The sequence below is a fragment of the Capricornis sumatraensis genome, chromosome 2, assembly GCF_032405125.1.
Source record: "Capricornis sumatraensis isolate serow.1 chromosome 2, serow.2, whole genome shotgun sequence".
NCBI lineage: Eukaryota > Metazoa > Chordata > Mammalia > Artiodactyla > Bovidae > Capricornis > Capricornis sumatraensis.
In genome coordinates this window covers 122946702-122971790 of record NC_091070.1, presented here as the reverse complement: position 1 = coordinate 122971790, position 25089 = coordinate 122946702, and the positions used below count along the sequence as shown (strand labels likewise).

At 44.8% G+C, this 25089-nt stretch overlaps 1 protein-coding gene across 1 annotated transcript in view; it reads right to left on the bottom strand.

Annotated features, from left to right (window-relative positions):
* Positions 1-24484, bottom strand: part of PDZK1 (PDZ domain containing 1) — a 38390-nt gene extending 13906 nt beyond the window's left edge. The window contains exons 1-3 of the mRNA XM_068964851.1: positions 24420-24484; positions 1148-1359; positions 144-390 (exon numbers count right to left, since the gene is read on the bottom strand). Of these exons, the coding sequence (XP_068820952.1) occupies positions 144-390; positions 1148-1357 (457 nt within the window). The 5' untranslated portion in view covers positions 1358-1359; positions 24420-24484. The remainder of the gene's footprint in view (positions 1-143; positions 391-1147; positions 1360-24419) is intronic.
* Between the last annotated feature and the right edge of the window lie 605 nt (positions 24485-25089).

The window sequence follows — 25089 nt, the reverse complement described above, 5'->3', positions numbered from 1 at the left end:
ACAGCTGTACAAAGGAAGGGCCAGGGGAGAGAGGCTGCTTTTGAATCTCCGCAGCAATTGACAGTTAGTCAACGAAGTCATTAACAGATACCAGTCTCTCTCTTCCAGAAAGCTGCTTGTCCCTGCCCCACCTTCAAGCTCACCTTGGACAGTTTTCAGAGAGAAGCCATAGCTACCCCCCTCCTTCACTAGGTAGCAGAGCCGTGGCTGCGTCCACATCTGTGCTCCTCCGTTCATCACAGAGGGCGGCTTCTTATCGTTCAAACTTGACTCCTGACTTTGACCCAACGCTTTCAAGTCTACTTGCTTTTTCACAGCTTTCTCGTAGGAATCCCCATCCAGAACTAGTAAAGTCACTGAATTCCCACTCTTTCTGACCAGATCCACAACCTAAGAGGAAGAAAGAAAAAGATTAACTTTAACCAATAACCCTCTATCAACCACCAGGGTTGTGGGTGAGAGAGCAGTGCTCACCATCTGACTCTGCAGATTCTATCAACTGACCCCTGACATCCGAGTAGTCAGCAGATCATCCCCCAGCCGTCTCCACCTGGGCCCCACCAAGATCCAGGGACAAATTAGGCTGGGTCTTTAGCACCACTGGACTCTATGTGCAGCCCAAGCCCAGCCCAGGAAACTTTTACTAGGACAGGTCTTCTCCCGGGATGAATGCTGCCCCGAAGTACAGCAGGTCCTCCTGAGTCTACGGAGACTGCACGGTACAGTGAAAGGAGCACCCACTTAGAGGCAGATGGAATCGGGGTGAGGTCAGACACTCCCATATGTTCACTGTGTGAACACATTAGCAAGCTAAGGTGTCTGAGCTTCCACTTCCTCGACTGTGAAATGGTACCTCATGGGTTGTGCCAAGGATTTAACAAAATAATGAATATGAAATTGCCTAGTATAGTCCCGTTCACATAGCAAATATGCAATGCACATTAGACCTGACACTATTCAAACCTAGGAATAACTTTTACAGTTCTTGGTTAATCATAGGAGAGTTGATTAGCTGGCAGAGTATAGCTGTAAATGTGTCCTGCCCTACCAGTGGCAGCCAGGAAAGCTCCACTAACACCCAGAACTAAAATAATCAGAGATATAGGGGCTAAAGAGATCCTCGAAGAACTCCAAATGTCCCACTTACCTGCATATGCTCTTCCTTATCCACGAAGACACCATTAATCCTAAGAACTCTGTCTCCATCCTGGAGACCCGCCTTCTCTGCTGGGCTACCCTTCTCAATCACCCGGACCAGGTGGCCATCAGTGTCCTTCTCAATTCGCAGGAAGAAGCCATAGCTTTTCCCTTCCTGTTTGGTTAGCTTACATTCTCGGGGGTTGAAGGTGGAGGCCATTTCTGTGATGAAAACCAAATGGGTGAATCCTCGAGAAAGAGTCTAACTGGGGTGAGAAATCTGTACTCCATCTCCTACACATCTTTTCTTCTAATCACACCAGCTCCCAGCTGTTCAGGTAGCAACATTTGGGGTATGGGAAGTCACCTTCCAGGAGTTGCTAGTGATTTCCAAATCTATTCCTCCCCAAAGATGACCTTTCACTTGAGTTTCAGACCCATGTATTCAGCTAGGTACTGGACACAGATGCTTCAGTTTCAGTAGTTCCAAAACCAAATTCCCTTTTGTCCCATGACCAAAAGAAATTAGTTCCAAATTTTTAAGAAAATCCAAGTCCACTTTCATTTAAATATCTGAAGAGCTTGCCAAGTTCAAGGCATTGAAGATAAATCTGTGGACAAGACAGATCTATACTTTTCTTCTTGTATCAGGGAGAACATGTTTTTACAGAAACGTGTGGTGAATGATCTGCTAGGAAAGAACAGAGTGATAAGGGAGAATATAAGAGTCTTGGGAGCAAGGAATGGGGTGAGAAGAATAAAGTACTGCTTCCTAGAGAAATGCCTTTTCCAAGACCTGAAGAATTAGTCAGAGTGGTGAGATGGGACAAAATAAGGAAGACCTCAAGCAATTAAAAATCAGAGAAGTCAGACCTGAGAGCTGACATGACACATTGGAAACAGCAAAGTGGTTTCCAGGACCGTGGAGTTCTAGTCAGAGAGGAGTAAGGATTTCCCCACAGAGAGAGGGCCCCCACTGCCAGGTCAGGTTTATCCCTCCTGAAGCCCCTTGCTTTTCCACCCATCCTGCTACTTCTTTCACTCCATGTAGGATCGAGGTCCTGGGCCACAGGATGAGGAAAGGGAAAGTGTAAAAGCTTGGAGCCCTGTCACCCAGTCATTAAGTGTAAGATTCCTGCCAGGCACAGGAAGCTATATTCACTATCCTGTGATAAACCATAAAGGAAAAGAATATGAAAAATATGTATACGTGAATCACTTTGCTGTACAGCAGAAATGAACACAACGTTGTATATCAACTATACATCAATAAAATTTTTTTTAAAAGTTTCCTTCCAGGGGTCCCCAACCCCTCCTGGTGGAAGCAATTTTTTTTCCATAGGAGATTGAGAACAGAGGCCAGAACTGCTGGTGTGTGTAAAGCAGAGGCTAGACTCTGCTGGGCCAACTGCCTGCTGGGCAAACCCTCATGTTCCCCTCCTCACAGCTCCCCACCAGTAGCTCAGAATAAACCATCCGTCTCTCCTGGAAGGACAGGAGCCGAAGACTGCACAGGGCATGGGTGGGGGTGGGGGGGCGGTGAATGAGAGACAACAAAGCGCTCCAGGCTCCCTGGAAGCCACGCATGGTGTTTCCAGGTGGCCATCTCTGACCTCCATGCCCACAGAGACACACAGGACACGTTGGGCAGAAAGCCTCCAATGGCCTGACCCCTTGGCTACCTCACTTGGTCTCTGCAGAGTCTGGCAGACAAGCCGCCAGGGGCGTGGATGACTAAGCAGCCAAGGAAACAAGCAACAGTGTTTCAAGTAATGTCTTACAAGGGCCCAAACCTAAGGCTGAGCTCACCCCACTGAGGACCAAGGGCAGAAAAAAGTGAAGACACAATCCCCAAGGTTGCCACCCACACTTGGGAGAGTGTTAGCTGCTCTACTGTATCCGGACCAGCCACCAGGAAGATGCTGCTTTGGAAGGAAAGGGGGGAAGTAGGGAGTTAGGGGAGAAGAGGGCAGCACCAGAGTGGGGCTTCTCACACACAGGCATCTGTGTGTGGTCCCTCTCACTCTGACCTTTGGCTTCTCTTTCTGCTGATCATCTATCCCACAAGCATCGATTCCATTTTCCAACTTGAATCCACATCTATGTCCAAACTTACCCCTAGATTCCTATCAGCTCTCAATTTCATAGGCCTGCAAACTCTTGAAGGAAAAGAAAGAAAATCCCTCTGAAATTTGGAGGTAATTAATAGAGAAACTTCATCCAAATCTTACAAAATTCTAAACATGTCCTTATAATTATTAAAAAGAAAGACCATTCGATGAGATATTTTCATCAAGAGATGAGGCTATTTGTGACCAACATATGAATGCTCATTTCTAAAGCTGTTTTTTTTTAAACAATAAGTGCTGGAGAGGGTGTGGAGAAAAGGGAACCCTCTTACAGTGTTGGTGGGAATGCAAACTAGTACAGCCAGTATGGAGGACAGTGTGGAGATTCCTTAAAAAACTGGAAATAGATGCCATACGACCCAGCAGTCCCACTGCTGGGTGTACACACTGAGGAAACCAGAATTGAAAGAGACACATGTGCCCCAGTGTTCATCACAGCACTGTTTACAATAGCCAGGACATGGAAGCAACCTAGATGCCGGAAAATGGATAAGAAAGCTGTGGTACATATACACAATGGAATATTACTCAGCTATTAAAAAGAATGCATTTGATTCAGTTCTAATGAGGTGGATGAAACTGGAGCCTATTATACAGAGTGAAATAAGTCAGAAAGAAAAACACCAATACAGTATATTAACACATATATATGGAATTTAGAGAGATGGTAACGATGGCCCTATATGAGAGACAGCAAAAGAGACACAGATGTAAAGAACAGACTTCTGGACTCTGTGGGAGAAGACGAGGGTGGGATGATTTGAGAGAATGGCATTGAAATATGTATGTTATCATATGTGAAACATCACCAGTCCAGGTTCAATGCATGAGACAGGGTGCTCAGGGCTGGTGCACTGGGATGACCCTGAGGGATGGGATGGGGAGGGAGGTGGGAGGGAGAGTCAGGATGGGGAACACATGTACACCCATGGCTGATTCATGTCAATGTATGGCAAAAACCTCTACAATATTATAAAGTAATTAGCCTCCAATTAAATTAATTTTTTAAAAGTAATAAAATTGTTGTTTAGTCATTAAATCGTGTCCAACTCTTTGCAACCCCCTGGACTGTAGCCCACCAGGCTGCCCTGTCCATGGGATTTCCCAGGCAAGAATACTGGAGTAGGTTGCCTTTTCCTTCTCCAGAGGATCTTCCCAACCGAGGGATCGAACTAGAGTCTCCTGCATTGCAAGCAGATTCTTTACCACTAAGCCACCAGGGAAGCCACACATTTCTAAGGTACACACCCCTAAAATTCAGCCATCTCACACTCTGCAGTAGCAACCACAGGATCCTACTCTCTCAAGGATGGAAAGTGAAACCTCCTTGACAGAAGGACAGTCTAGTGTTTGGGGAGAGGAGAAGAGCAAAGCTTTCCTGTGTCTCAATAGAGACCTGAAAGTCTGAAATAAAAGGAGACACAAATGCGTTTCTGGGCAAAATCTCAAGTTGTTTTGTTTGTTTGTTTGTTTCAAGTTTCAAACAGAGAGTAATTACTCGGATCTGCACTTATGTCTTTGAAGGGTCAGGTGTTCAAGATCAGAGTTTCTTTTCAACATCTATGGTTAAAGCCCAGAGAATTAGAGCCAGTTCACAATGATAAAAATACTGATAGAAACACTACCACATTGATGGGGAAACAGCTACTGCTCCAAGCCCCGGGTTACATCCTTTCACTCTGTTTGCCCTCCCCACAATTCAACCACTAAAGGATTAACGCTGGTGCCCACCTCAAACTGATGAAATATTTAACACTTTCAACTGTATCAATGCAGAATGCCAGTCAAAACCTCCAAAGCCTGGACTTACACAGAGCCCTGCAACTATTTGTCTCCTTTGCCATCTTGTAGAGATGGTTCAGCTAGGAGTCAAGAGGACTGGGCTCTGGTCCAGATCCAGCCCTGGTGGGTCCAGTCCACACCCTGGTGTTCCACTGGCCCCTAAGGCAGGGCTGGGATCCGTCACTTTAGCAAGACTGTCACTGCTCCATGATGAGGCTGCCTGGGACTCTGGAACCTGGGGCTGAGCTAGGAAGGACCTTTGTATTCAAGAATGCTGTTTCCTCACATATCATATATTAATGCATATATATGGAATCTAGAAAAACAGTACTAATGAGCCTATATGTAGGGCAGCAATGGAGACACAGACATAGAGAACAGACCTGCGGCCACAGTGCGGGAGGGAGAGGGTGGGGTGAATTGAGGGTAGCATTAAAACAGATATATTACCATATGTAAAGTAGAGAGCCAGCGGGAATTTGCTGTATGATTCAGGGAGCTCAACCCGGTGCTCTGACAACCGAGAAGAGTGGGATGGGGTCGGGGGTGAGAGGGAGACTCAAGAGGGAAGGGATATATGTATACCTATGGTTGATTCACACTGATGTATGGCAGAAACCAACACAACAGTATAAAGCAATTATCCCCTAATTAAGAAATAAATTTTTTAAAGTACTGTTTCCTGTTTGTTCCTCCTTTTCTTGCAAATCAAAACCACAGTGAGATATCCCCTCACATTCATCAGAATGGCTGTCATCAAAAAGACCACAACTAACAAGTGTTGATGAATATGTGGAGAAAAGGAAACCCTCATACGCTTGTTGGTGGGAATGTAAATGGGTGCATGGAAGACAGTCCTCAAAAAATTAAAGAGTCCTCAAAAAATTAAAAGTAGAATTATCATATGACCCAGCAGTTCCACTCCTGGGTATATATCCAAAGAAAATGAACACTAATTTGAAAAGATACACACCCCAATGTTCGTAACAATAGCCAAGATACAGAAGCAACCCAAGTGACCATGGACAGATGAACGGATAAGGAAGACGTGGTACGTACGTACCATGGAAAACTACTTAGCCACAAAAAAAGAATGAAATTTTGCAACAACACGGCTGGACCTGGAGGGTTCTATGTTTAGTGAAATAAGTCAGACAGAGAAAGACAAATTCTATATATTATCACTTATATATGGAGTCTAAAAAATAAAGTGAATATAACAAAACAAAATAGACTCACAGATATGAACAAAAACTAGTAGTTACCAGTGGTGGGAGGGAGGGGGGGAGGGAAAAGACAGGGGTCAGGGATTAAGAGATACAAACTACTGTGTATAAAATAAATTAGCTACAAGGATATATTGTACAGCACATGAAATATAGCCAATATTTTATAATAACTTTAAATGGAGTATGTACGTGCTCAGTTGCTCAATCCTGTCTGACTCTTCGAGACCCCATGGACTGTAGCCTGCCAGGCTCCTCCATCCGTGGAATTCCCCAGGCAAGAAATGCTAGAGTGGATTACCATTTCCTACTCCATTAAATGGAGTATAGACTATAAAAATTTTGAATCAGTATGCTGTACACCTGAAACAGAATAGTGTAAATCACTATACTTCAATTTTTAAAAATTAAAAACAAGTAAAGGTAATGATTTTTAAAAAACAAAAAAAAGATCCTGTTTCTTTAGTCCCCCACCCCCATCTTCCACTTCCTGAGAATACAGGAATCAGAGCCCTATGGTAGATAGATATGTAATTAGTGAAGGCCCATGGATTTCTACAACATCATATGAGCAATCATCTGAAACTGGAGTCCATCAAACCCTCAGTCGGCTTTATTCCCCAGTTTAAATAGCCAAAATAAAGTACTGGAAATGAAAGAAAGCTCTAACCATTTCTGAGCTCTGAGAAAAGTCAATTCTTAGCAACAAAGTTGCTTGTCTGTGGGAAGGAGAACAAAGTGCCAGCTGGCAGGTAGGAAAGACTCCAGGTAAGAGCCAAAGAGATTTTTTTAAATCAAACTTAATTATTAATTGTACCTTTAGACCCCACCTTCTAAAAGGATTAGATCATTGCTACCAGGAAAGGGAATAATATGTCCATGGTCAAGGAGAAAATGCAGGTACATCTTAGAAGTTAGGAAGGCTAGGTAATGACAGCAAGGAGGAGGGCAGGTAGGCCCTATGAAGGTGGCCAGAGAAAGAACTGAAGCCACCAAGTGATTTTCCACAGGAGAGAAATATCTGGTAGGACCCAGGAGACTCTTCCAAGGCCAAGGCAGACAAAGGTCTCCCAGGTCCAGGCAGCCATCAACATGGGCCCATTCCCGGTCCTAGGGGAACACCCAGCCTCCCGGCAAGGCCGGATGGAGCCACAAGTCTGAGCAGGAGCTGCTCCTGAGAGGATCATGACCACAAAAGTGAGACTCAAACCACCAGAAGGGTTCAGCTTAGCTGGCCAAGGCTAGCAGGAAGCCTCATTTTCCCCTCAGTTTGTGTGTTTGCGTCTGGAACCTGCAGGACTTCCCCCGACAAGGCTAGTTTGTGAAAAGAGTGAGACTGCACTTTAACTGATCCCCAGGTCAGCGGGATCCCCAGCAGTGAAGCACCGCTGCCTTGTCACTGGTGCCTCAGAAAGCCCTCCGTTCCGTGATAGTTGCTGCAAGTGGAAAGGCCCAGTTAAAAAATACCATGGGCGTAAATGCTCCTGAGCCCCCACTTCCACTCAGTGCAGGGGAGGACTAGAAGTGAGGGGATTTAAAAGGTACTTAGTTTATCAAAATCCCTTGTCTCCTGAGAAATATTTGAGCATCTCAAGATCAGTGGGAACCTGACAAGAACATAGAGCATCTCCCAGAACAAAGGAAACAGGGTTTTCCAAATTACTTCCTGCTCTAAAGCAGTTATCTAACTCCTGTTAGTTTCCAGGTATTATTTTATGAAAGAATCCTGAAAACAGAAACAGACCCACAGATCTTGAAATCAAACTTTTGGTTACCAAAGGAGGAAAGTGATGAATAAGGAGATTGGGACTGACATATACACACTACTATATATAAATATATATATATACATTTACATAAAATAGATAACTAATAAGGACCTATTGTATAGCCCAAGGAATTCCACTCAATATTTTATAATAACCTATATGGGAAAAGAATGGATATATAATATATATATATATAAAATAATGAATGGATATATTATATACTTTATGTGTATATATATATATGAACAGATATGTATATTATATATACAAGTATATAAGATTCACTTTGCTATACACCTGAAACAAACAAGACATTATAAATCAACTATACTCCAATAAAAGTTTTAAAAAAAGAATCCCCAAACTGCTACAGATCAGATCAAACACAAGTCAGGGAAAAGCAAATTTTTCTGAGGAAGGAAAGGAAGGAGAAAATAGCTCCTGGGTCAGCAAGAATTAGAGGATCTTCATTCATCTCCTCAGTCCTGGGAGTTGTCTGCCCAAAGGCAGCAGCTGGTTTCCTCTGACAGAACAGATGTACTCAGTGGTTAGCATAAATCTATAGACCGTTTAAAATCACTTTACTGTTTAAAACTCACCATGCTATATTCATGCATGCTACATGATCTCATTAATCCTCACAATCACCTCAACATCTTTAATCTCAATCCTAGCTGGCCCTCAGAATCACTAACAGAGACTTATGAAAACATGCTCAGTTAGGCCCCACCTCAGATTTACTGGCTCAGTCCAGGCCTGAAACCGGAACATGGGCATGTTTAAAATCCCCACGAGTTTAACAAGCTCATGCTCCGCACCACTCTTTCTGCTCCCAGCTCCCCTTCTCTCCCCCTCAGCCTTGGGATAACACCCTCACGGGTCAGAGAAGAACGTCAAGGCTGGGTGAACTATTAACAGCTACCTTGAGCTCACCTTTACTCAACTTGAGAAACCAAGGTGGCAGCCTAGTTAGGAGAGGTTCTCAGGATCCCGCTCTGCCCACGATTCCGCCTCACCTGCAGCATAGGAGTGTGTGGCAACCTAAAGCCTGTGCCTCTGCTTCCCACCACATGCTAGTTCTGACCCAGGCAAACAGAATCCAGCAGATGAAAACAAACTTTAATAGCTGCCACAGGCTCTTTGTTCTGTGAATTAAGTCTGAGGGGACCCTTTCCAGCCCCCCTAAACCTAACCACCTTAAGAGCTGAGGCTGGGACTTCCCTGATGGTTCAGTAGTTAAGAATCCGCCTGCCAAGGCAGGTGACAGGGGTTCAACCCCTTGTCCAGGAAGATTCCACATGCTGTGATGCCACAATTGCGGAAGCCTGCCTGCCTTAGAGCCTGTGCGCTGTGACAAGAGAAGATAGCACCGTGAGAAACCCGAGCACCCCAGTGAAGAGCAGCTCCCACTCACCTCAGCTAGAGAAAGCCCACATGCAGCAACAGAGACCCAGTACAGACAAAATAAATAATTTAAAAAAAAAGAGTTGAGGCCATTTCTCTTCCTCCATCATCCAATGGGTGGAAACCCAAGTTCCATTCCTGTCTGAGGCCAAACAACTAGATTCTCCAATCAGCATCCTGGAGTACATGCAACTTGCTTGGGATCATGAATAAAGATCCCTCAAAATTCTACTGAACATCAAGAAGACATACTGCCCCAAATCTGATTTCATAAGTCCAAGCCACAAATATTTGCCTCATACTGTGGATGGTGATTGCAGCCATGAAATTAAAAGACACTTGCTCCTTGGAAGAAAAGCTATGACCAACCTAGACAGCATATTAAAAAGCAGAGACATTACTTTGCCAACAAAGGTCCATCTAGTCAAGGCTATGGTTTTTCCAGTAGTCATGTATGGATGTGAGAGTTGGACTATGAAGAAAGTTGAGCGCCAAAGAATTGATGCTTTTGAACTGTGGTGCTGGAGAAGAAAGACTCTTGAGAGTCCCTTGGACTGCAAGGAGATCCAACCAGTCCATCCTAAAGGAGATCAGTCCTGGGTATTCATTGGAGGGACTGATGTTGAAGCTGAAACTCCAATACTTTGGCTACCTGATGTGGAGAGCTGACTCACTGGAAAAGACCCTGATGCTGGGAAAGATTGAGGGCAGGAGGAGAAGGGGACGACAAAGGATGAGATGGTTGGATGGCATCACCGACACAATGGACATGGGTTTGGGTGGACTCTGGGAGGTGGTGATGGACAAGGAGGCCTGGTGTGCTGTGGTCATGGGGTTGCAAAGAGTCGGACACGACTGAGCGACTGAACTGAACTGAACTGAACTGATGTGCAAAACACTGTTAAGTGGTTGAAGGAATAAAGTAAAACAACACCTCTATCCTCGTGGACTTTATAGTTAAATAGGAGTGAAGAAAAGTTCTAGTACAGAATGAGCAACCACTATGAGCAGAGTATAAATGCTATAAGACCTACAACATGAGACAAATTAAGGAAAGCTTCGCAATTTACATAGGATTTGATTTAGTCATTGACAACAGATGGGTAGGACTTCAGTAGGACAGAGGTAGGAAACGAATATTCTAGCCACAAAGAGTAGTATGAACCTCAGGCATGGAAGTGGCAAAGTTCTTGGGGATGGTCAAAGAAGAGCTAAAGCCCAAAGTGACTGAAGAACAGCCAACAGGACAGCCAACACATCCTTTTGTCATGGGTGACAAGTTAGGCTGTAAAGGCCTCTAATAACAGTCCAAGGGATCTGGCCTTAGTTTGGTGGTCAGCAGGGACCAACAAGGGGCTTCCATGGTGGTGCTAATGGTAAGGAGTCCACCTGCCAATGCAGGAGTCGCAAGAGATGCCTGGTTCAATCCCTGGGTCAGAAAGATTCCCTGGAGGAGGGAATGGCAACCCACTCTGGTATTCTTGCCTGGAGAATCCCATGGACAGAGGAGCCTGGTGGGCTACAGTCCATAAGGTCACAAAGAATCGGACACAACTGCAGCGACTCAGCACACACTCAGGCATGCACCAAGCAAGGCTTATAAGCAGAGGAAGGACAGGATCAGAGCTGGGCTCCACGGGTGGTAGGAGGGATGGCTGTTGTAGTAATCCTCCTCACGTGCAGCCTGACCCCGCACCTCTACCTGAGAATAGAGGTGAAAGAGCTGGAGGAACTAGAGAGGACTAAGCCACACGTGGTACTAAGTCTTCGATCCTGTCCTCTCAGATTTCTCCATACAGAGATGGCCTCAGACAGGACAGGTACAACAACACAGGTGTACACTGACCACAAGACACTCCAGGTCCCTGTGACTCTCCCTAATTACTGCCTACGTCACTCACACACCATTTTGTTGTGGATTTGAGAGGGTAACAGGTAGGAAGGCCAGAGGTCCCCAAGCGGCAGGAGGACATAAACTGCAAGTGGCAGTTTTTTTCCTTCTCTACACAAAAGTAAAAGAGGCTTCTTTAAGTTCTGCATAGACTACACCTGATTCTGCCTTGAGCTAACCAATGCATTTTTCTTATGGAAATGTTCTTCTTCAGCTATGTTAATGAAACTATGTATTTGCTTTGGAATCTGCCTTTCTTCAAAATGGTTCGGCTTAGACTTTTTCTTTTCTTTTCTCAAACTTTGAGCTGATAATGGCTTAACAAACCAGTATTCATATCAATCGTTTTATGACCAGGAGGTAAAACTCATATTGTGGGAGAGGGGCCTGATGAAACTCCCTCAGCCTTAAGGTGTCTCTCTTATCTGATTAACAGCTTTCTAACAGACATAAACACCTTGCTAAAAACTAGCAAGGGGGCATTCTTTCTGCTCCCTTCTGATGTCTAGGTCAGAAGCTTTTTCTCTCTCTCTCATACTTTAATAAAATTCTGTGACACAAAAAGCTCCAGTGGTCAAGCCTGGTCTCTGGCCCCAGATCGAAATCCTCTCCCCCAGAGGCTGCACAGAGAGGTACGTGCACAGTTCTGTCTTCTGAGGTCACTGCCCGATGTGAACAGAGCTGTGCTTCTGACTCCTCTCAGCTCTGAGTTGCAGAACACCCTAATTCTGCGGTCGTTTTCTCATTCTGTCTGCTTCCCCACAAGTGGCATACTTTCCCTGGACTTATCACCCTTGTTCAGTTTTTCCCTGGGCTTCCCTCTTAGCTCAGTCAGTAAAGCATCTACCTGCAGTGCAAGAGACCTGGCTTCAATCTCTGGGTCAGGAAGATCCCCTGCAGAAGGAAATGGCAGCCCACTCCAGTATCCTTGCCTGGAAAATCCCATGGACAGAGGAGCCTGGTGGGCTGAAGTCCGTGGGGTCCCAGAATTGGGCACAACTGAGCGACTAATACTTCACTCTTGATACTTTTTCTACTTCAAGCTTTAGACTCCCCGTCTGTTATGGACTCAATTGTTTCACTCCCAAAATTCATATGTTGAAGCCTTATGACTATTTGGAGATAGAGCCTTGTAAAGAGATAATTAAGGTTAAAAGAGGTCCAAAAATGTGGGTCTGGCATCTTTATAAGAAGACACAGAAAAGCATATATGCAGAGAAAGGGCCACATGAAGAAACAGCAAGAAGGCTGCCATCTGCAAACCAACAACAGAGGCCTCAGGAGAAACGAGCCCTGCTGGCACCTTGACTTTGAACTTCTAGCCTCCAGAACTGTGAAGAAAGAAATTTCTGTTTAAGCAACCAGGGATTCTGTTTTGTGGTATTCTGTTATGACAGCTAGGAGACTAATGCATCTTCCAAGTAACACTGCCTACTTGGGTTGAGTGTTAGAAAGGAAGAAGTCAGAGAAAGAAAGAAAAAGACCCACAAGTTCATGCTTTGGTGACTGACAGATAAGTTGTACCATTAAAAGATGGTATAGTCATGAAGAATGATATGGCAAAGCCAGTCTGAGATGGTTTTAAATCAGAGGACTGAAAAAAAAGAGGAATTGAATATCTACTTCACGTTACACACAAAAATTAATTCAAAATCAAATAAAAAAATTAAGAGCTAGAACTGTTTCTTCTAAACTCTTAGAAGAAAATATGGGGATAAATCTTCAAAAGGTAAAACTTTTTAAAAATCAGAGGACTTGGCAGAACATCCTGCAGGTAGACAGAAGTGTGGACCTGGAGCGTGGGCAACGGTGGCCTAGAATCCTCACAGCAATGCTCTTGTGACGCCCGGGAGTAACAACATGAAAGGAGGGGAGCCAAGGATAAAGCCTTGGGTAATACTGATATCTAGGTGACAGGAAGGAAGCTGCGAAGGAATCATCAGATGGCCAAGATTTTACAGTCCAGTCTAAAAGAGGAATTTCAAGACAACAGAGTTAACAGTGCAAAACCCTGCTAGGAGGTAAAGAGGATAAGCACAGAAAATGCCACTAAGTTTAGAAAATGGAAGTTCAGGGCAGATAAGGGACTAAGAAGCAAGTGAACCTTAGTAAATAACAGAGGCAAGGAATATAGATACATCCTGAAACAGATACATGAGAGGATTGGGATAGCAGTTTGAGGGGGAAGTAGGGTTAGTGGATGGGTTTATTTTTAACGTTTGTATATCAAGGGATGATACAGACAGTATGGATAATGGGTTTGGCCTTGATGAGATGGAACACTTCTACTGAGGCAGGAGAAGAGTGGAAAAAACGAGACAAAGAGGAAGATAAGGGCAACTTAGTGAGACAAATGAGGAACTTTGAGAATGTGGACCATTCCACCTTCTCCACATTCTCCACATTCTCCACTGGGCCCCAGACTGATAAATCGGTGACGGTGGCTAGGAGAGGAGTGTGGATTAGCAGTATTTACCTCCAAAGGCCACTGCACCAGTCCATCCTAAAGGAGATCAGTCCTGGGTGTTCATTGGAAGGACTGATGCTGAAGCTGAAACTCCAATACTTTAGCCACCTCGTGCGAAGAGGTGACTCATTGGAAAAGACCCTGATGCTGGGAGGGATTGGGGGCAGGAGGAGAAGGGGACTACAGAAGATGAGAGGATTGGATGGCATCACCGACGCAATGGACATGAGTTTGGGTGAACTCTGGGAGTTGGTGATGGATAGGGAGGCCTGGCGTGCTGCGATTCATGGGGTCGCAAAGAGTCGGACACGACTGAGCGACTGAACTGAACTGAACTGAGGAAGAAATCAGAGCCCAGCGTGCTGGATCCTCCAGTCTCTCAAGAGAACTCTAAAGTCCAGACTTATGTGAAATGTCCCCATATTTAAAAACAGGCAGCTATTTCAAAGTTGTAAAGAAACTTCATGTAAAGTAAACAGAATTGGACCCCTGGGCTGGCAGTTTATAATCTTGGCAAAAAGGCTATCCAAATTAGCATTGTTTCACTATAAACAGGCAACATGTTGAATAAAAATTTCTAAGTAACAACAGGCCAAAATATATTTTTTTCATTAGACAGATAAATATAGATCTCATGAATTTATACAAGACCAATCAGCATGATTTCTCATGGCTTTTTCTCACTATGTATTGGGTTTATCAAAAAGTTCATTCCGGATTTTCCATAAGAGCCTATGGGAAAACTCAAAGTTTTTGGCCTACCCAAGACATCAAGAGTAGAAAAAGAAAGTGGTCACTTTTACCCCAGGTTGGAGCATGACATTTTTAAAAACAGACGGCTAGGAGGTGAGGGTTTCTATGTTTACAATGAGCTCTGCTGCTGCTTGCTGCTAAGTCGCTTCAGTTGTGTCTGACTCTGTGCAACCCCGTAGACGGCAGCCCACCAGGCACCCCATCCCTAGGATTCTCCAGGCGAGAACACTGGAGTGGGTTGCCATTTCCTTCTCTAATGCATGAAAGTGAAAAGTGAAAGGGAAGTCGCTCAGTCGTGTCCGACTGTTCGCGACCCCATGGACTGAAGCCCACCAGGCTCCTCTGCCCGTGGGATTTTCCAAGCAAGAGTACTAGAGTGGGGTGCCATTGCCTTCTCCGTACAATGAGCCCAGCGTTAAATTAAGACGTGAGACTATGAGGCTGGTGTGAATTGTGAGGAAGAGAAACTGCATGAGGGCTTCCCAGGTGGTACTAGTGGTCAAGAATCCACCTGCCGATGCAGGAGACACAAGAGACCCAGGTTTGATCCCTGGGTCAGGAAGATCTGATGGAGTAGGAAATGGCGACGCACTCCAGTATTCTTACCTGGAAGATTCCGTGGACAGAGGAGCCTGTTGGGCTACAGTCCATGGAGCCACAAAGAGTCGGACACAACTGAGCATGCATGCAGCACTGAGCTACAAAGATGGAGTGATGGAAAAGATGAAGGGTTCTAGCTTCTGTTCTAGGTCTAGCTTCTATTCTAGTGTTCTGGCTGGGCAGGATGAATGGGGAGAGGGAGGAAGCGGGCACTGAGCGAACAGTTTTGAAAATTAAGCGGCTGACATAGGAAAAGGCATCTTAAACAATGTTTAGAACAGAGTAGTTTTCAGTAACAAAAAGTCTAAACATAGGTATATGGCTGATGTAATGGGAGTTTGTTTTTATTTTCATCTTCCCTGAGCATTCTAGTCTGGATAAAGTACATCAGAAAGAACCAGAGTTTTACAGCCAAACCCAATTTTAATTCCATTGTCGCCACTTGCTAGCTATGAGAACATGTGTGGCTTCCTTAATTTTGACCTGGAGATAGAAATACACCAGAAGTAGGAAATACGCACGGATCAGTGCACCGGGCCAGCGTCACAGAAGATGGACGGTCTAGAGCAACCTAAGCACAGCGTCTGGAGCAGAGGAGCCCCTCCAGGTGGACCATATTCCCTGCTCTCTGGTGGAAGTCCTGAGACCATGGGAATCCCGTTCCCTGTGATGGCATTTGAGCAGTGTTTCTGATTTTCCTTGTGAAGCAGACAAGAGATTGAGCGATGGACTAGGGATGAGCAGGCCTCTTGATTGTCAGGTCAGAGATTCTCTGTCTCCTCACTCTGGACCATCTCTGCAAAGTTAGTTTTAGCTGCTGAAAAGTCGGCTGAAGATTTTGTTCCCCCCATGAAATCAAGCTCAAATAATGAACTCAGATTTCCCTAAGAACTATCATGTAAGACTGAAAGCTAGGGAATTACCAAAATGGAACCAAATGCCATGTGTTAAGGAGCTAAAAGATTCTGGGGAGCTTTTACAGAGCTAAGCTGGCCAGAGAGTCCAAACATCTGGAGAAAATGAGTTCTAACAGATGTGAGTACAAGATAGAGCAGCCAAGGGACCCACATACAAGGGTGGAGAAGATGGATTGAGGCAGTATCCTGAGGTGTGGATGATCGTGGTCACCAGGGAGTGACCAGGGAACAGGTTCACTCGCTGGACCGACATCACTGGATTTCCAAAAGATTAGAGAAAGGATGTGGGATGAACAGCATTCTGCTTGGAGGGGGAATTCAGAAAGGGGCTGTGAGCAGTGACAGCCAGGTGCAATAACTACTGTCAGGAAAGAAAATACCCAGTGCTATCTTCTTTGTCTTTCTCCTCAAATCTAGGATGTAGCAGATCATTCTATCAATACAGTAATCTACTACCATCAGTCACGAGTGCTTTGGACCAACCACCATCTTATGTAGATAAGATGGAATGAAATAGATACCCCATCTACTTTAGATAAGAGGAAAATAGTTAGGAATCAATGGTGCAGACACTGTCAGACTGCAAAGAAAACACAACCTCTCCTTACAAGGTGCTTATGTAAACAACACCCAAGGCATAAAAAACTCAAAGAACAAAAACTGAGCAAGATAGTGGGGAATAATGTTTAATCCTAGATACTGCAGCTGTAGGAGGATATTCGTATAACCTAGGATGCAACCAGAATTTCTGTGTAATGAGTTAGACAAAGAAATCACTAGACTTTTGTTGGGCTTCCCTGGTGGCTTAGTTGGTAAAGAATCTGCCTGCAATGCTAGGAGACCTGGGTTTGATCCCTGGGTCGGGAAGATCCCCTGGAGAAGAAAATGGCAACTCATTCCAGATTTCTTGCCTGGAGACTTCCATGCTCAGAGGAGCCTAACAGGCAAGTCCATGGGGTCACAAAGAGTCGGACACAACTGAGTGACTAACACAGACTTTTGTTGGAAAACTACGACTGGTAGAGACTGGTGATGTTATGTCAGCACCTAAGGGCTTCCATGCTGGGCCAGGTGTGTCTGCCTTCTTTCACAGCCTGCCTTAGAGCCTTGAGAGACACTTTCTTCCAACAACATAAAAGAAATCCTATTGTATCTCAGTTGGTATTGACAGATGTCTCAAGCAAGGAGGACATAAATGAAATTCAATTTCATCCTTCTTCAAAAATATTTTACCTAGAGCAAATCCAGTATCTTTGCTGCAGATTATATTTAAGCCAGCTGGATTCCTCCTTTAAAAAGCAAGAGGTGTGGAAATTCAAAACACTCAAGTGTATTAGTTTTAAATTAGTATCAAAAATAGAAAAATAAATGGGGCCCCAAGATATGTTTTTGCCAACTGTGCTTTCCCACTGTAAAGATTACTGTTTGGTCTTCAGTTCAGTTCAGTTCAGTCGCTCAGTTGTGTCTGACTCTTTGTGATCCCATGAACCATAGCACGCCAGGCCTCCCTATCCATCAACTCCCGGAGTTCACCCAAACTCACGTGCATCGAGTCGGTGATGCCATCCAACCATCTCATCCTCTGTCTTCCCCTTCTCCTCCTGCCCCAATCCCTCCCAGCATCATGGTCTTTTCCAATGAGTCAACTCTTTGCACGAGGTGGCCAAAGTATTGGAGTTTTAGCCTCAGCATCAGTCCTTCCAATGAACACCCGGGACTGGTCTCCTTTAGGATGGACTGGTTGGATCTCCTTGTAGTTCAAGGGACTCACAAGAGTCTTCTCCAGGACCACAGTTCAAAAGCATCAATTCTTTGGTGCTCAACTTTCTTCACAGTCCAACTCTCACATCCATACATGACCACTGGAAAAACCATAGCCTTGACTAGATGAACCTTTGTTGGCAAAGTAATATCTCTGTTTTTAAATATGCTATCTAGGTTGGTCATAACTTTCCTTCCAAGGAGTAAGCTCTTTTAATTTCATGGCTGCAATCACCATCTACAGTGATTTTGGACTTAGGCAGCCATAAATTTCAAATATGGGAAATTAATGAAATGTGTTCCAGTAGAGAAGAGTGCTCAGAGGCTTGGTGAATGATTCTTGTTTCTCTTTTATGATAAGGAATGGAATCTGCTTATCTTGAAATTCATTTGGCCTGCTGGCACTGAATGCTCCTCCCCCCACCCACCCATCATACTTTGTCCTAGAAGACAGGACTCCTGGTTGGAGTTCAAGGCCTTCCCCACTCTATTTGCTGATCTAAGAGTTCTGCAAGTTGGGAGAGAGACGAAGTCAGTATCATGTGGAAACAAGAGTCACCCTTGGAGAAAGGATACTTTGTGCTGCTAACAGAACTGGTACCTGAAAATAGCCAAACTATCCAGAGGATTGGCCAGAATGAGAGTGTCTCCCAAAGTAGGCATCTTGCTTTTCAATACTTTTGAATCTGCATTTCTGCCCCCTGGCTTTTTTCCCTATAACTTAAAGTCCTCTGGCCTCTCCCAGTCACTGCCTCAAGACAAATTGCCTGGTCTTTCTTTCACTATGTTAGTCTCTAAAAATGACACTTAAGAACCTAAAATCCACTACAGGTTGTCATACTGAGAGAAGTAAGTCAGACAGAGAAGGAGAAATAGCATTTGACATCCCTTATATGTGGAATTCAAATGATACAAATGAACTTACTTCCAAAACAGAGAACAAGTTTTTGGTTGCAAGGAAGTGGGGAAGGATAGGGGGAAGGGATAGTTACGGAGTTTGGGAAGGTCATACACACACTGATATATTTTAAATGGATAATCAAAAAGGACGTACTGTATAGCACATGGAACTCTGCTCAATGTTATGTGGCAGTCTGGATGGGAGGATGGTTTAGGGGAAAATGGAAACATGTATATATATGGCTGAATCCCTTCACTGTTCACCTGAAAATATCACAGCATTGTTAATTGGTTAACTCCAATACAAAATAAAAAGTTTAAAAAAAGAAAAAAAGAACCTAAAAGTCCAAACATCTTGATCAGGCTTTGAGGCACAACACAGTCAAGCCCAACTTTATCCTCCTCTGCTCCTCAGGGTCACCTTTTGGCACACATGTAGTCACCCACACCCAGCCCGCCCTTTGCTCACCCCACATGCTCTGCCTGAAACACCTCCAGCCCCCACCCCTAATTATTTATTTATAGTAGGTCACATTTTTTTCCAAGTGGATGAATTAAAGACCTAGCCATATTCAAGGCTCAGTTCAAATTTTAAAAGTGAAAGTGAAGTCTCAGTCATGTCCGACTCTTTGCGACCCTGTGGACTGTAGCCTAATACTCCTCCATCCGTGGGATTCTCCAGGCAAGAATATTGGAGTGGGTTGCCATTTCCTTCTCCAGGAGATCTTCCCAACCCAGGGATCAAACCCGGGTCTCCCACATTGCAGGCAGACGCTTTACCATCTGCACCACCAGGGAAGCTCAAATTATAGGTCATATACAAATCCTTGCCTGACCACTACAGTCTGAAGGAATCACTCCAGCCTCTAAATTTCAACTAGAAAAGAAAATTGCTATACATATTTATTGAGCTCCTACTAGGCTCCCGGCATCAGCCTAGGTTACATTTTATGAGTTCTCACTTAATTTTTTTTTTTACTTTACAATACTGTATTGGTTTTGCCATACATTGACATGAATCTGCCACAGGTGTACATGAGTTCCCAACCCTGAACCCCCCTCCCACCACCCTCCCCATATCATCTCTCTGGGTTATCCCAGTACACCAGCCCCAAGCATCCTGTATCCTGTATTTAACCTAGACTAGCGATTTGTTTCTTACATGATAGTATACATGTTTCAATGCCATTCTCCCAAATCATCCCACCCTCTCCCTCTCCCACAGAGTCCAAAAGACTGTTCTTTATATCTGTGTCTCTTTTGCTATCTCGCATACAGGGTTATCATTACCATCTTTCTAAATTCCATATATATGTGTTAGTATACTGTATTGGTGTTTTTCTTTCTGGCTTACTTCACTCTGTATAATCGGCTCCAGTTTCATCCACCTCATTAGAACTGATTCTAATGTATTCTTTTTAATGGCTGAGTAATACTCCATTGTGTATATGTACCACAGCTTTCTTATCCATTCGTCTTTTGATGGACATCTAGGTTGCTTCCATGTCCTGGCTATTATAAACAGTGCTGCGATGAACACTGGGGTACACGTGTCTCTTTCAATTCTGGTTTCCTCGGTGTGTATGCCCAGCAGTGGGATTGCTGCGTCATAAGGCAGTTCTATTTCCAGTTTTTTAAGGAATCTCCACACTGCTCTCCATAGTGGCTATACTAGTTTGCATTCCCACCAACAGTGTAAGAGGGTTCCCTTTTCTCCACACCCTCTCCAGCATTTATTGCTTGTAGACTTTTGGATCGCAGCCATTCTGACTGGTATGAAATGGTACCTCATTGTGGTCTTGATTTGCATTTCTCTGATAATGAATGATGTTGAGCATCTTTTCATGTGTTGGTTAGCCATCCGTATGTCTTCTTTGGAGAAATGTCTATTTAGTTCTTTGGCCCATTTTTTGATTGGGTTATTTATTTTTCTGGAATTGAGCTGCATAAGTTGCTTGTATATTCTTGAGATTAGTTGTTTGTCAGTTGCTTCATTTGCTATTATTTCTCCCATTCCGAAGGCTGTCTTTTCACCTTGCTTATAGTTTCCTTTGTTGTGCAGAAGCTTTTAATTTTAATTAGATCCCATCTTTATTTTTGCTTTTATTTCCAATATTCTGGGAGGTGGATCATAGAGGATCCTGCTGTGATTTATGTCAGAGAGTGTTTTGCCTATGTTCTTCTCTAGGATTTTTATAGTTTCTGGTCTTACATTTAGATCTTTAATCCATTTTGAGTTTATTTTTGTGTATGGTGTTAGAAAGTGTTCTAGTTTCGGTCTTTTACAAGTGGTTGACCAGTTTTCCCAGCACCACTTGTTAAAGAGATTGTCTTTAATCCATTGTATATTCTTGCCTCCTTTGTTGATAAAGCCCAGAGATAAACTCACTTAATCTTAATGGTCCGCTTCACAAGAGAAAAGTCCCTGAAAATGTAAGCTGATTTTCCATGGCTATTTGGAAAAGCAGCAGAATCTGGATTTAAACTTAGTTGAATCCGGGTTCCTCCCACCATCTGCCCAGCCTCCCAACCATGAGGGCTGTGTTAAGTAACCCAAGTAGTTAGATTGGGAGGAGGAAGGCACTCCAGGCAAAAGGAATAGCAGAGGCATGTTCCCGAATCGGGTTGTGGGCGGGTGGAGCGGTGCGGGGGGGTGGGGGGGGGTGGAGGTGCTTTCTTGGTAGCTCAGCAGTAAAGAGTCTGCCTGCCAATGCAGGAGATGTGAGTTTGATCCCTGGGCAGGGAAGATCCCCCGGAGGAAGAATGGGCACCCCACTCCAGTATTCTTGCCTAGGAAATCCTATGGACAGAGGAGCCTCGAGGGCTACAGTCCATAGGGTAGCAAAAAGAGTTGGACACAGTTTAGTGACTAAGCAAGCACACATGTTCACGAATGGTGAATCTTGGACCACAGGTGCCATGGAGTTGAGTAGGAGCTCTCTTTCATATTTATCAAAACTCCTCCCCACTGCCTGGGTTCCTTCCTTCCTTGGGGTCATGCCCATCATAAAACTGTCTGATGATCATCAGAATAGTAGCACTTAAGGTGCAAGAGGCACTATGTGCTTCTCCAGTCTCATTCTCATAACATTAGGAACTAGGTTCTATTACACCCACTTGATGGATGAGGAAATAAGCAATTTCCTCATTTCCTCATGAGAGTAAGAACATATCTGTTCTGTAATTCAGGTTTCTAATACTTAATCATTTAGTGATGATGCTCACCAGGCAAAGAGATTATCATGAAGGGCCAAGGAAAGGAGATGCTGAACTCTTTAGGAAAATATGTCTAGTTCTGGCTCTGCCTTGCCACTCTCATCAAATTCCTGTGCAACAAATGTGAAAATCATTTAACCAAGATGTCCAGAGACGTCCATTCCCATTCCATCAGACTTAGGACCTTAAGGGCCTCCCAGGTGGCACTAGTGGTAAAGAACCCGCCTGCCAATTCAAGAGCCACAGGAGTCACAGGTTTGATCCCTGGGTCAGGAAGATCCTCTGGAGGAGGGCATGGCAACCCTCACCAGGATTCTTGCCTGGAGAATCCCATGAGCAGAGGAACCTGGCAGGCTACGGTCCATGGGTCACACAGAGTTGGATACGACTGAAGTGACTTAGCACACATGCAGGCAAGGACCTTACGTGCCTGAGAGAGTATCAGAATTCTTCAGCCTCCTCCATCTTGATAAAAAGGATTATCCAAACATACTGACTCTATTCTTGCAGCTCTCTCCCTGCCACACTAACTTCCAATATCGGCGAAGCTAAGCATCTACTGTATGCCAGGTATTGTTCTAAGAGCAGGTAACACAAAAGTCAAGACCCCTGCTCTCTAGAGCTTAACATCTGCCAAAGGTGACAAAAAGTAAACAAGATGATTTCTGATGATAAAGGCTACAAATGATGAGATCTGGTGGTGAGGTAGAAGGAGGAAGCTGAATTTAAAAGCCATTCCTGGGAAGGTAACATTTCCATTCATACCCAAATGACAAGCAGGACCCAGCCTTCAAAGCTCCAGTATCTATCATATTTCGGGGGCTGAAAAGGACACCAGCAACCTCAGCCCCTTACTGATAGATGAGTAAACAGAGACTCAATGAGATGATATGCAAATTTGTTCCACATTTCTTAAGGACTTCCCTGTTGGCTCAGACGGTAAAGTGTCTGCCTTCAATGCGTGAAACCCGGGTTTCATCCCTGGGTTGGGAAGATCCCCTGGAGAAGGAAATGGAAACCCTCTCCAGTATTCTTGCCTGGAGAATCCCATGGACAGAGGAACCTGGTAGGCTACAGTTCATGGGGTCGCAAAGAGTCAGACACACTGAGCGACTAACACTTTCAACGAGATTAAAACACAAGATCTCCCAGCTGACAGCAAGACTGCCCGACTGCTCCACAGGGCCTTTGGAGACACATATTTGAAATGTAAGCACATTTGTGGTTATGCTTGAACACATATTTCTAATTTTATTTGCAATACACCCTTGGGGAAAAGATGAGAGGCTTTGATAGGCAATAAACTTGTGGCTCCAGTTGGCAAAGGGACTTGTCTAATAGCCTGTCACTAACAACTGAATCAAAGCCCAAGTTATTTGTATTCCAGTCCCATGTTCCTTCCCTGGGATGAGAAAGAGTTATCTAACCGGTGGTCTATGAAAGTAAGACATCATTACTAGCAACTTCATAGTTTATGGTGCAAAGAACAAACAAAAGAGTCAAAGATAAGAACAATTTACTTTGTCATAACACAGAGACTCAAAGTCCCTGAGTTATTTGCTGCAGGGAAGAACATGTGACTCCAGGTGACTAGACAACCATGGCCTGAGACAAAGAGCCCCTGTGTCTTTTGGAAACGGGACTGAGAGTTCACTCATCGGTGCAACGTTGCAGCAACTGTAACTGAGGAGATGTGTGTTCCTGCAGAGCCAGCCCAAGAATCTCCTCCACTGGGGAGCCCCGAGACGACAGTCACACTTAAGCCTCTTGACCACTTCCGCTTAGGAAATAAGTTACTAAGTAGTGGCTCCCAAATGTCCCTTCCCACAAGAATCATCTGAAGGGATGTTGCAGAAGGAAAAAAAAAAAAGATTTTTCATGGCCTCACAAGATCCAAAGAACCAGACACTCCAGAGGGTAAAGTCTGGGGATCTGTTTTAAAATTTGGTCAGCCTAAAAATCCACAGACTTTTCTTATTTCTCAGAGCTATAACATGATAAAAAGCATTTTTATTATCCAGTGAGAAAGTTGTTAGGTTGTATCTTTTAACGGCTGCTTCCAAAAGAAAATCTCTACTACCCAAAGCCCTTGAACAGTGGGAAGGTCTGTGAGAGAAAGAATCTCCCCGGAAATCTGTGAAGTTTGTTGTCTCCCTCCCTTCCCTCTGGCCGGTGCCACCCTGGGAAACCTTGCTCTGAGGGTCAGATTACCTATTCTCTTGTGAAGCAGACTCCAGCCTGTGAGGGTCCGGGTGTCTCACGCACAGAGAACCTCAGAGTGTAGAGAATCCCTCATCCCCCAATCCCACCATCACCAATGGGGCCTGCCTGGCTTCTTCCCCACCAGGCTCTCTTCTGCCCTGGACAGCCAGCTACTGCATAGAAATGGAAAAAGAAAAAGAAAGAAGGGGGTCTGGGCCTAGGTGGTCAGGGCCCTCAGTCACAGGGACCCCAAGTCAGTTCTTACCTAGGTCCTGCAGGAAGAAGAGCCAGTGGCCTCACCAGGAGGTTCTCTCTCTGCTGGTGAGCTCTAGTTGGAACTCACTGGACTTTGAACAAAGGTTGATTTAAAAGCTGATATATTTAACAGGGATGTGGTCTGAGTTCAAATGACCTCTGTCCAGCTTGCTGCCAGCTGGCTGGGCTCTGAGCTGGGCAAACCTGGAAAACCCTCAGCAAACCCAAGGCTCATGCCCACCTGCCTAGAGAGGGGCGCAGAGTGGGGAGGGGAGGCTAGCCAGGGGGAGGGGCCTTCCGCTCGGCAGATGCCTCAGTCACACCCAAGCAATACCCAAGCCTCAGAGCCACCGCTGTCCCCCAGGCCAAGGGCAGCGGTGATCGCCAGCACCTGAGCACCCTGAGGTCTTCCTGGGGAGCAGTGCCTGTGCCACCTCACCCGTAGGAGGCCACAGGCCAAGAAGTCCCGGTAAAAGGAGCAAAGCTCCGTGTACGCCCGTCCTGCCTCCTCTCCACCTGGCGTTCTTACTTTGCAGGCTCGCTGGAAGCTGAGCCAGTAAAGCCCCTGCTCTTATTTCTCAACTCATTTGCTTTCCTCATACACTCTCTCCTCTCTGTCTTTCCTTTCTCTTTCTCACCTGAGGGTGCTCTGTTTCTCTTCTCCGACAACTGGTTTCCCC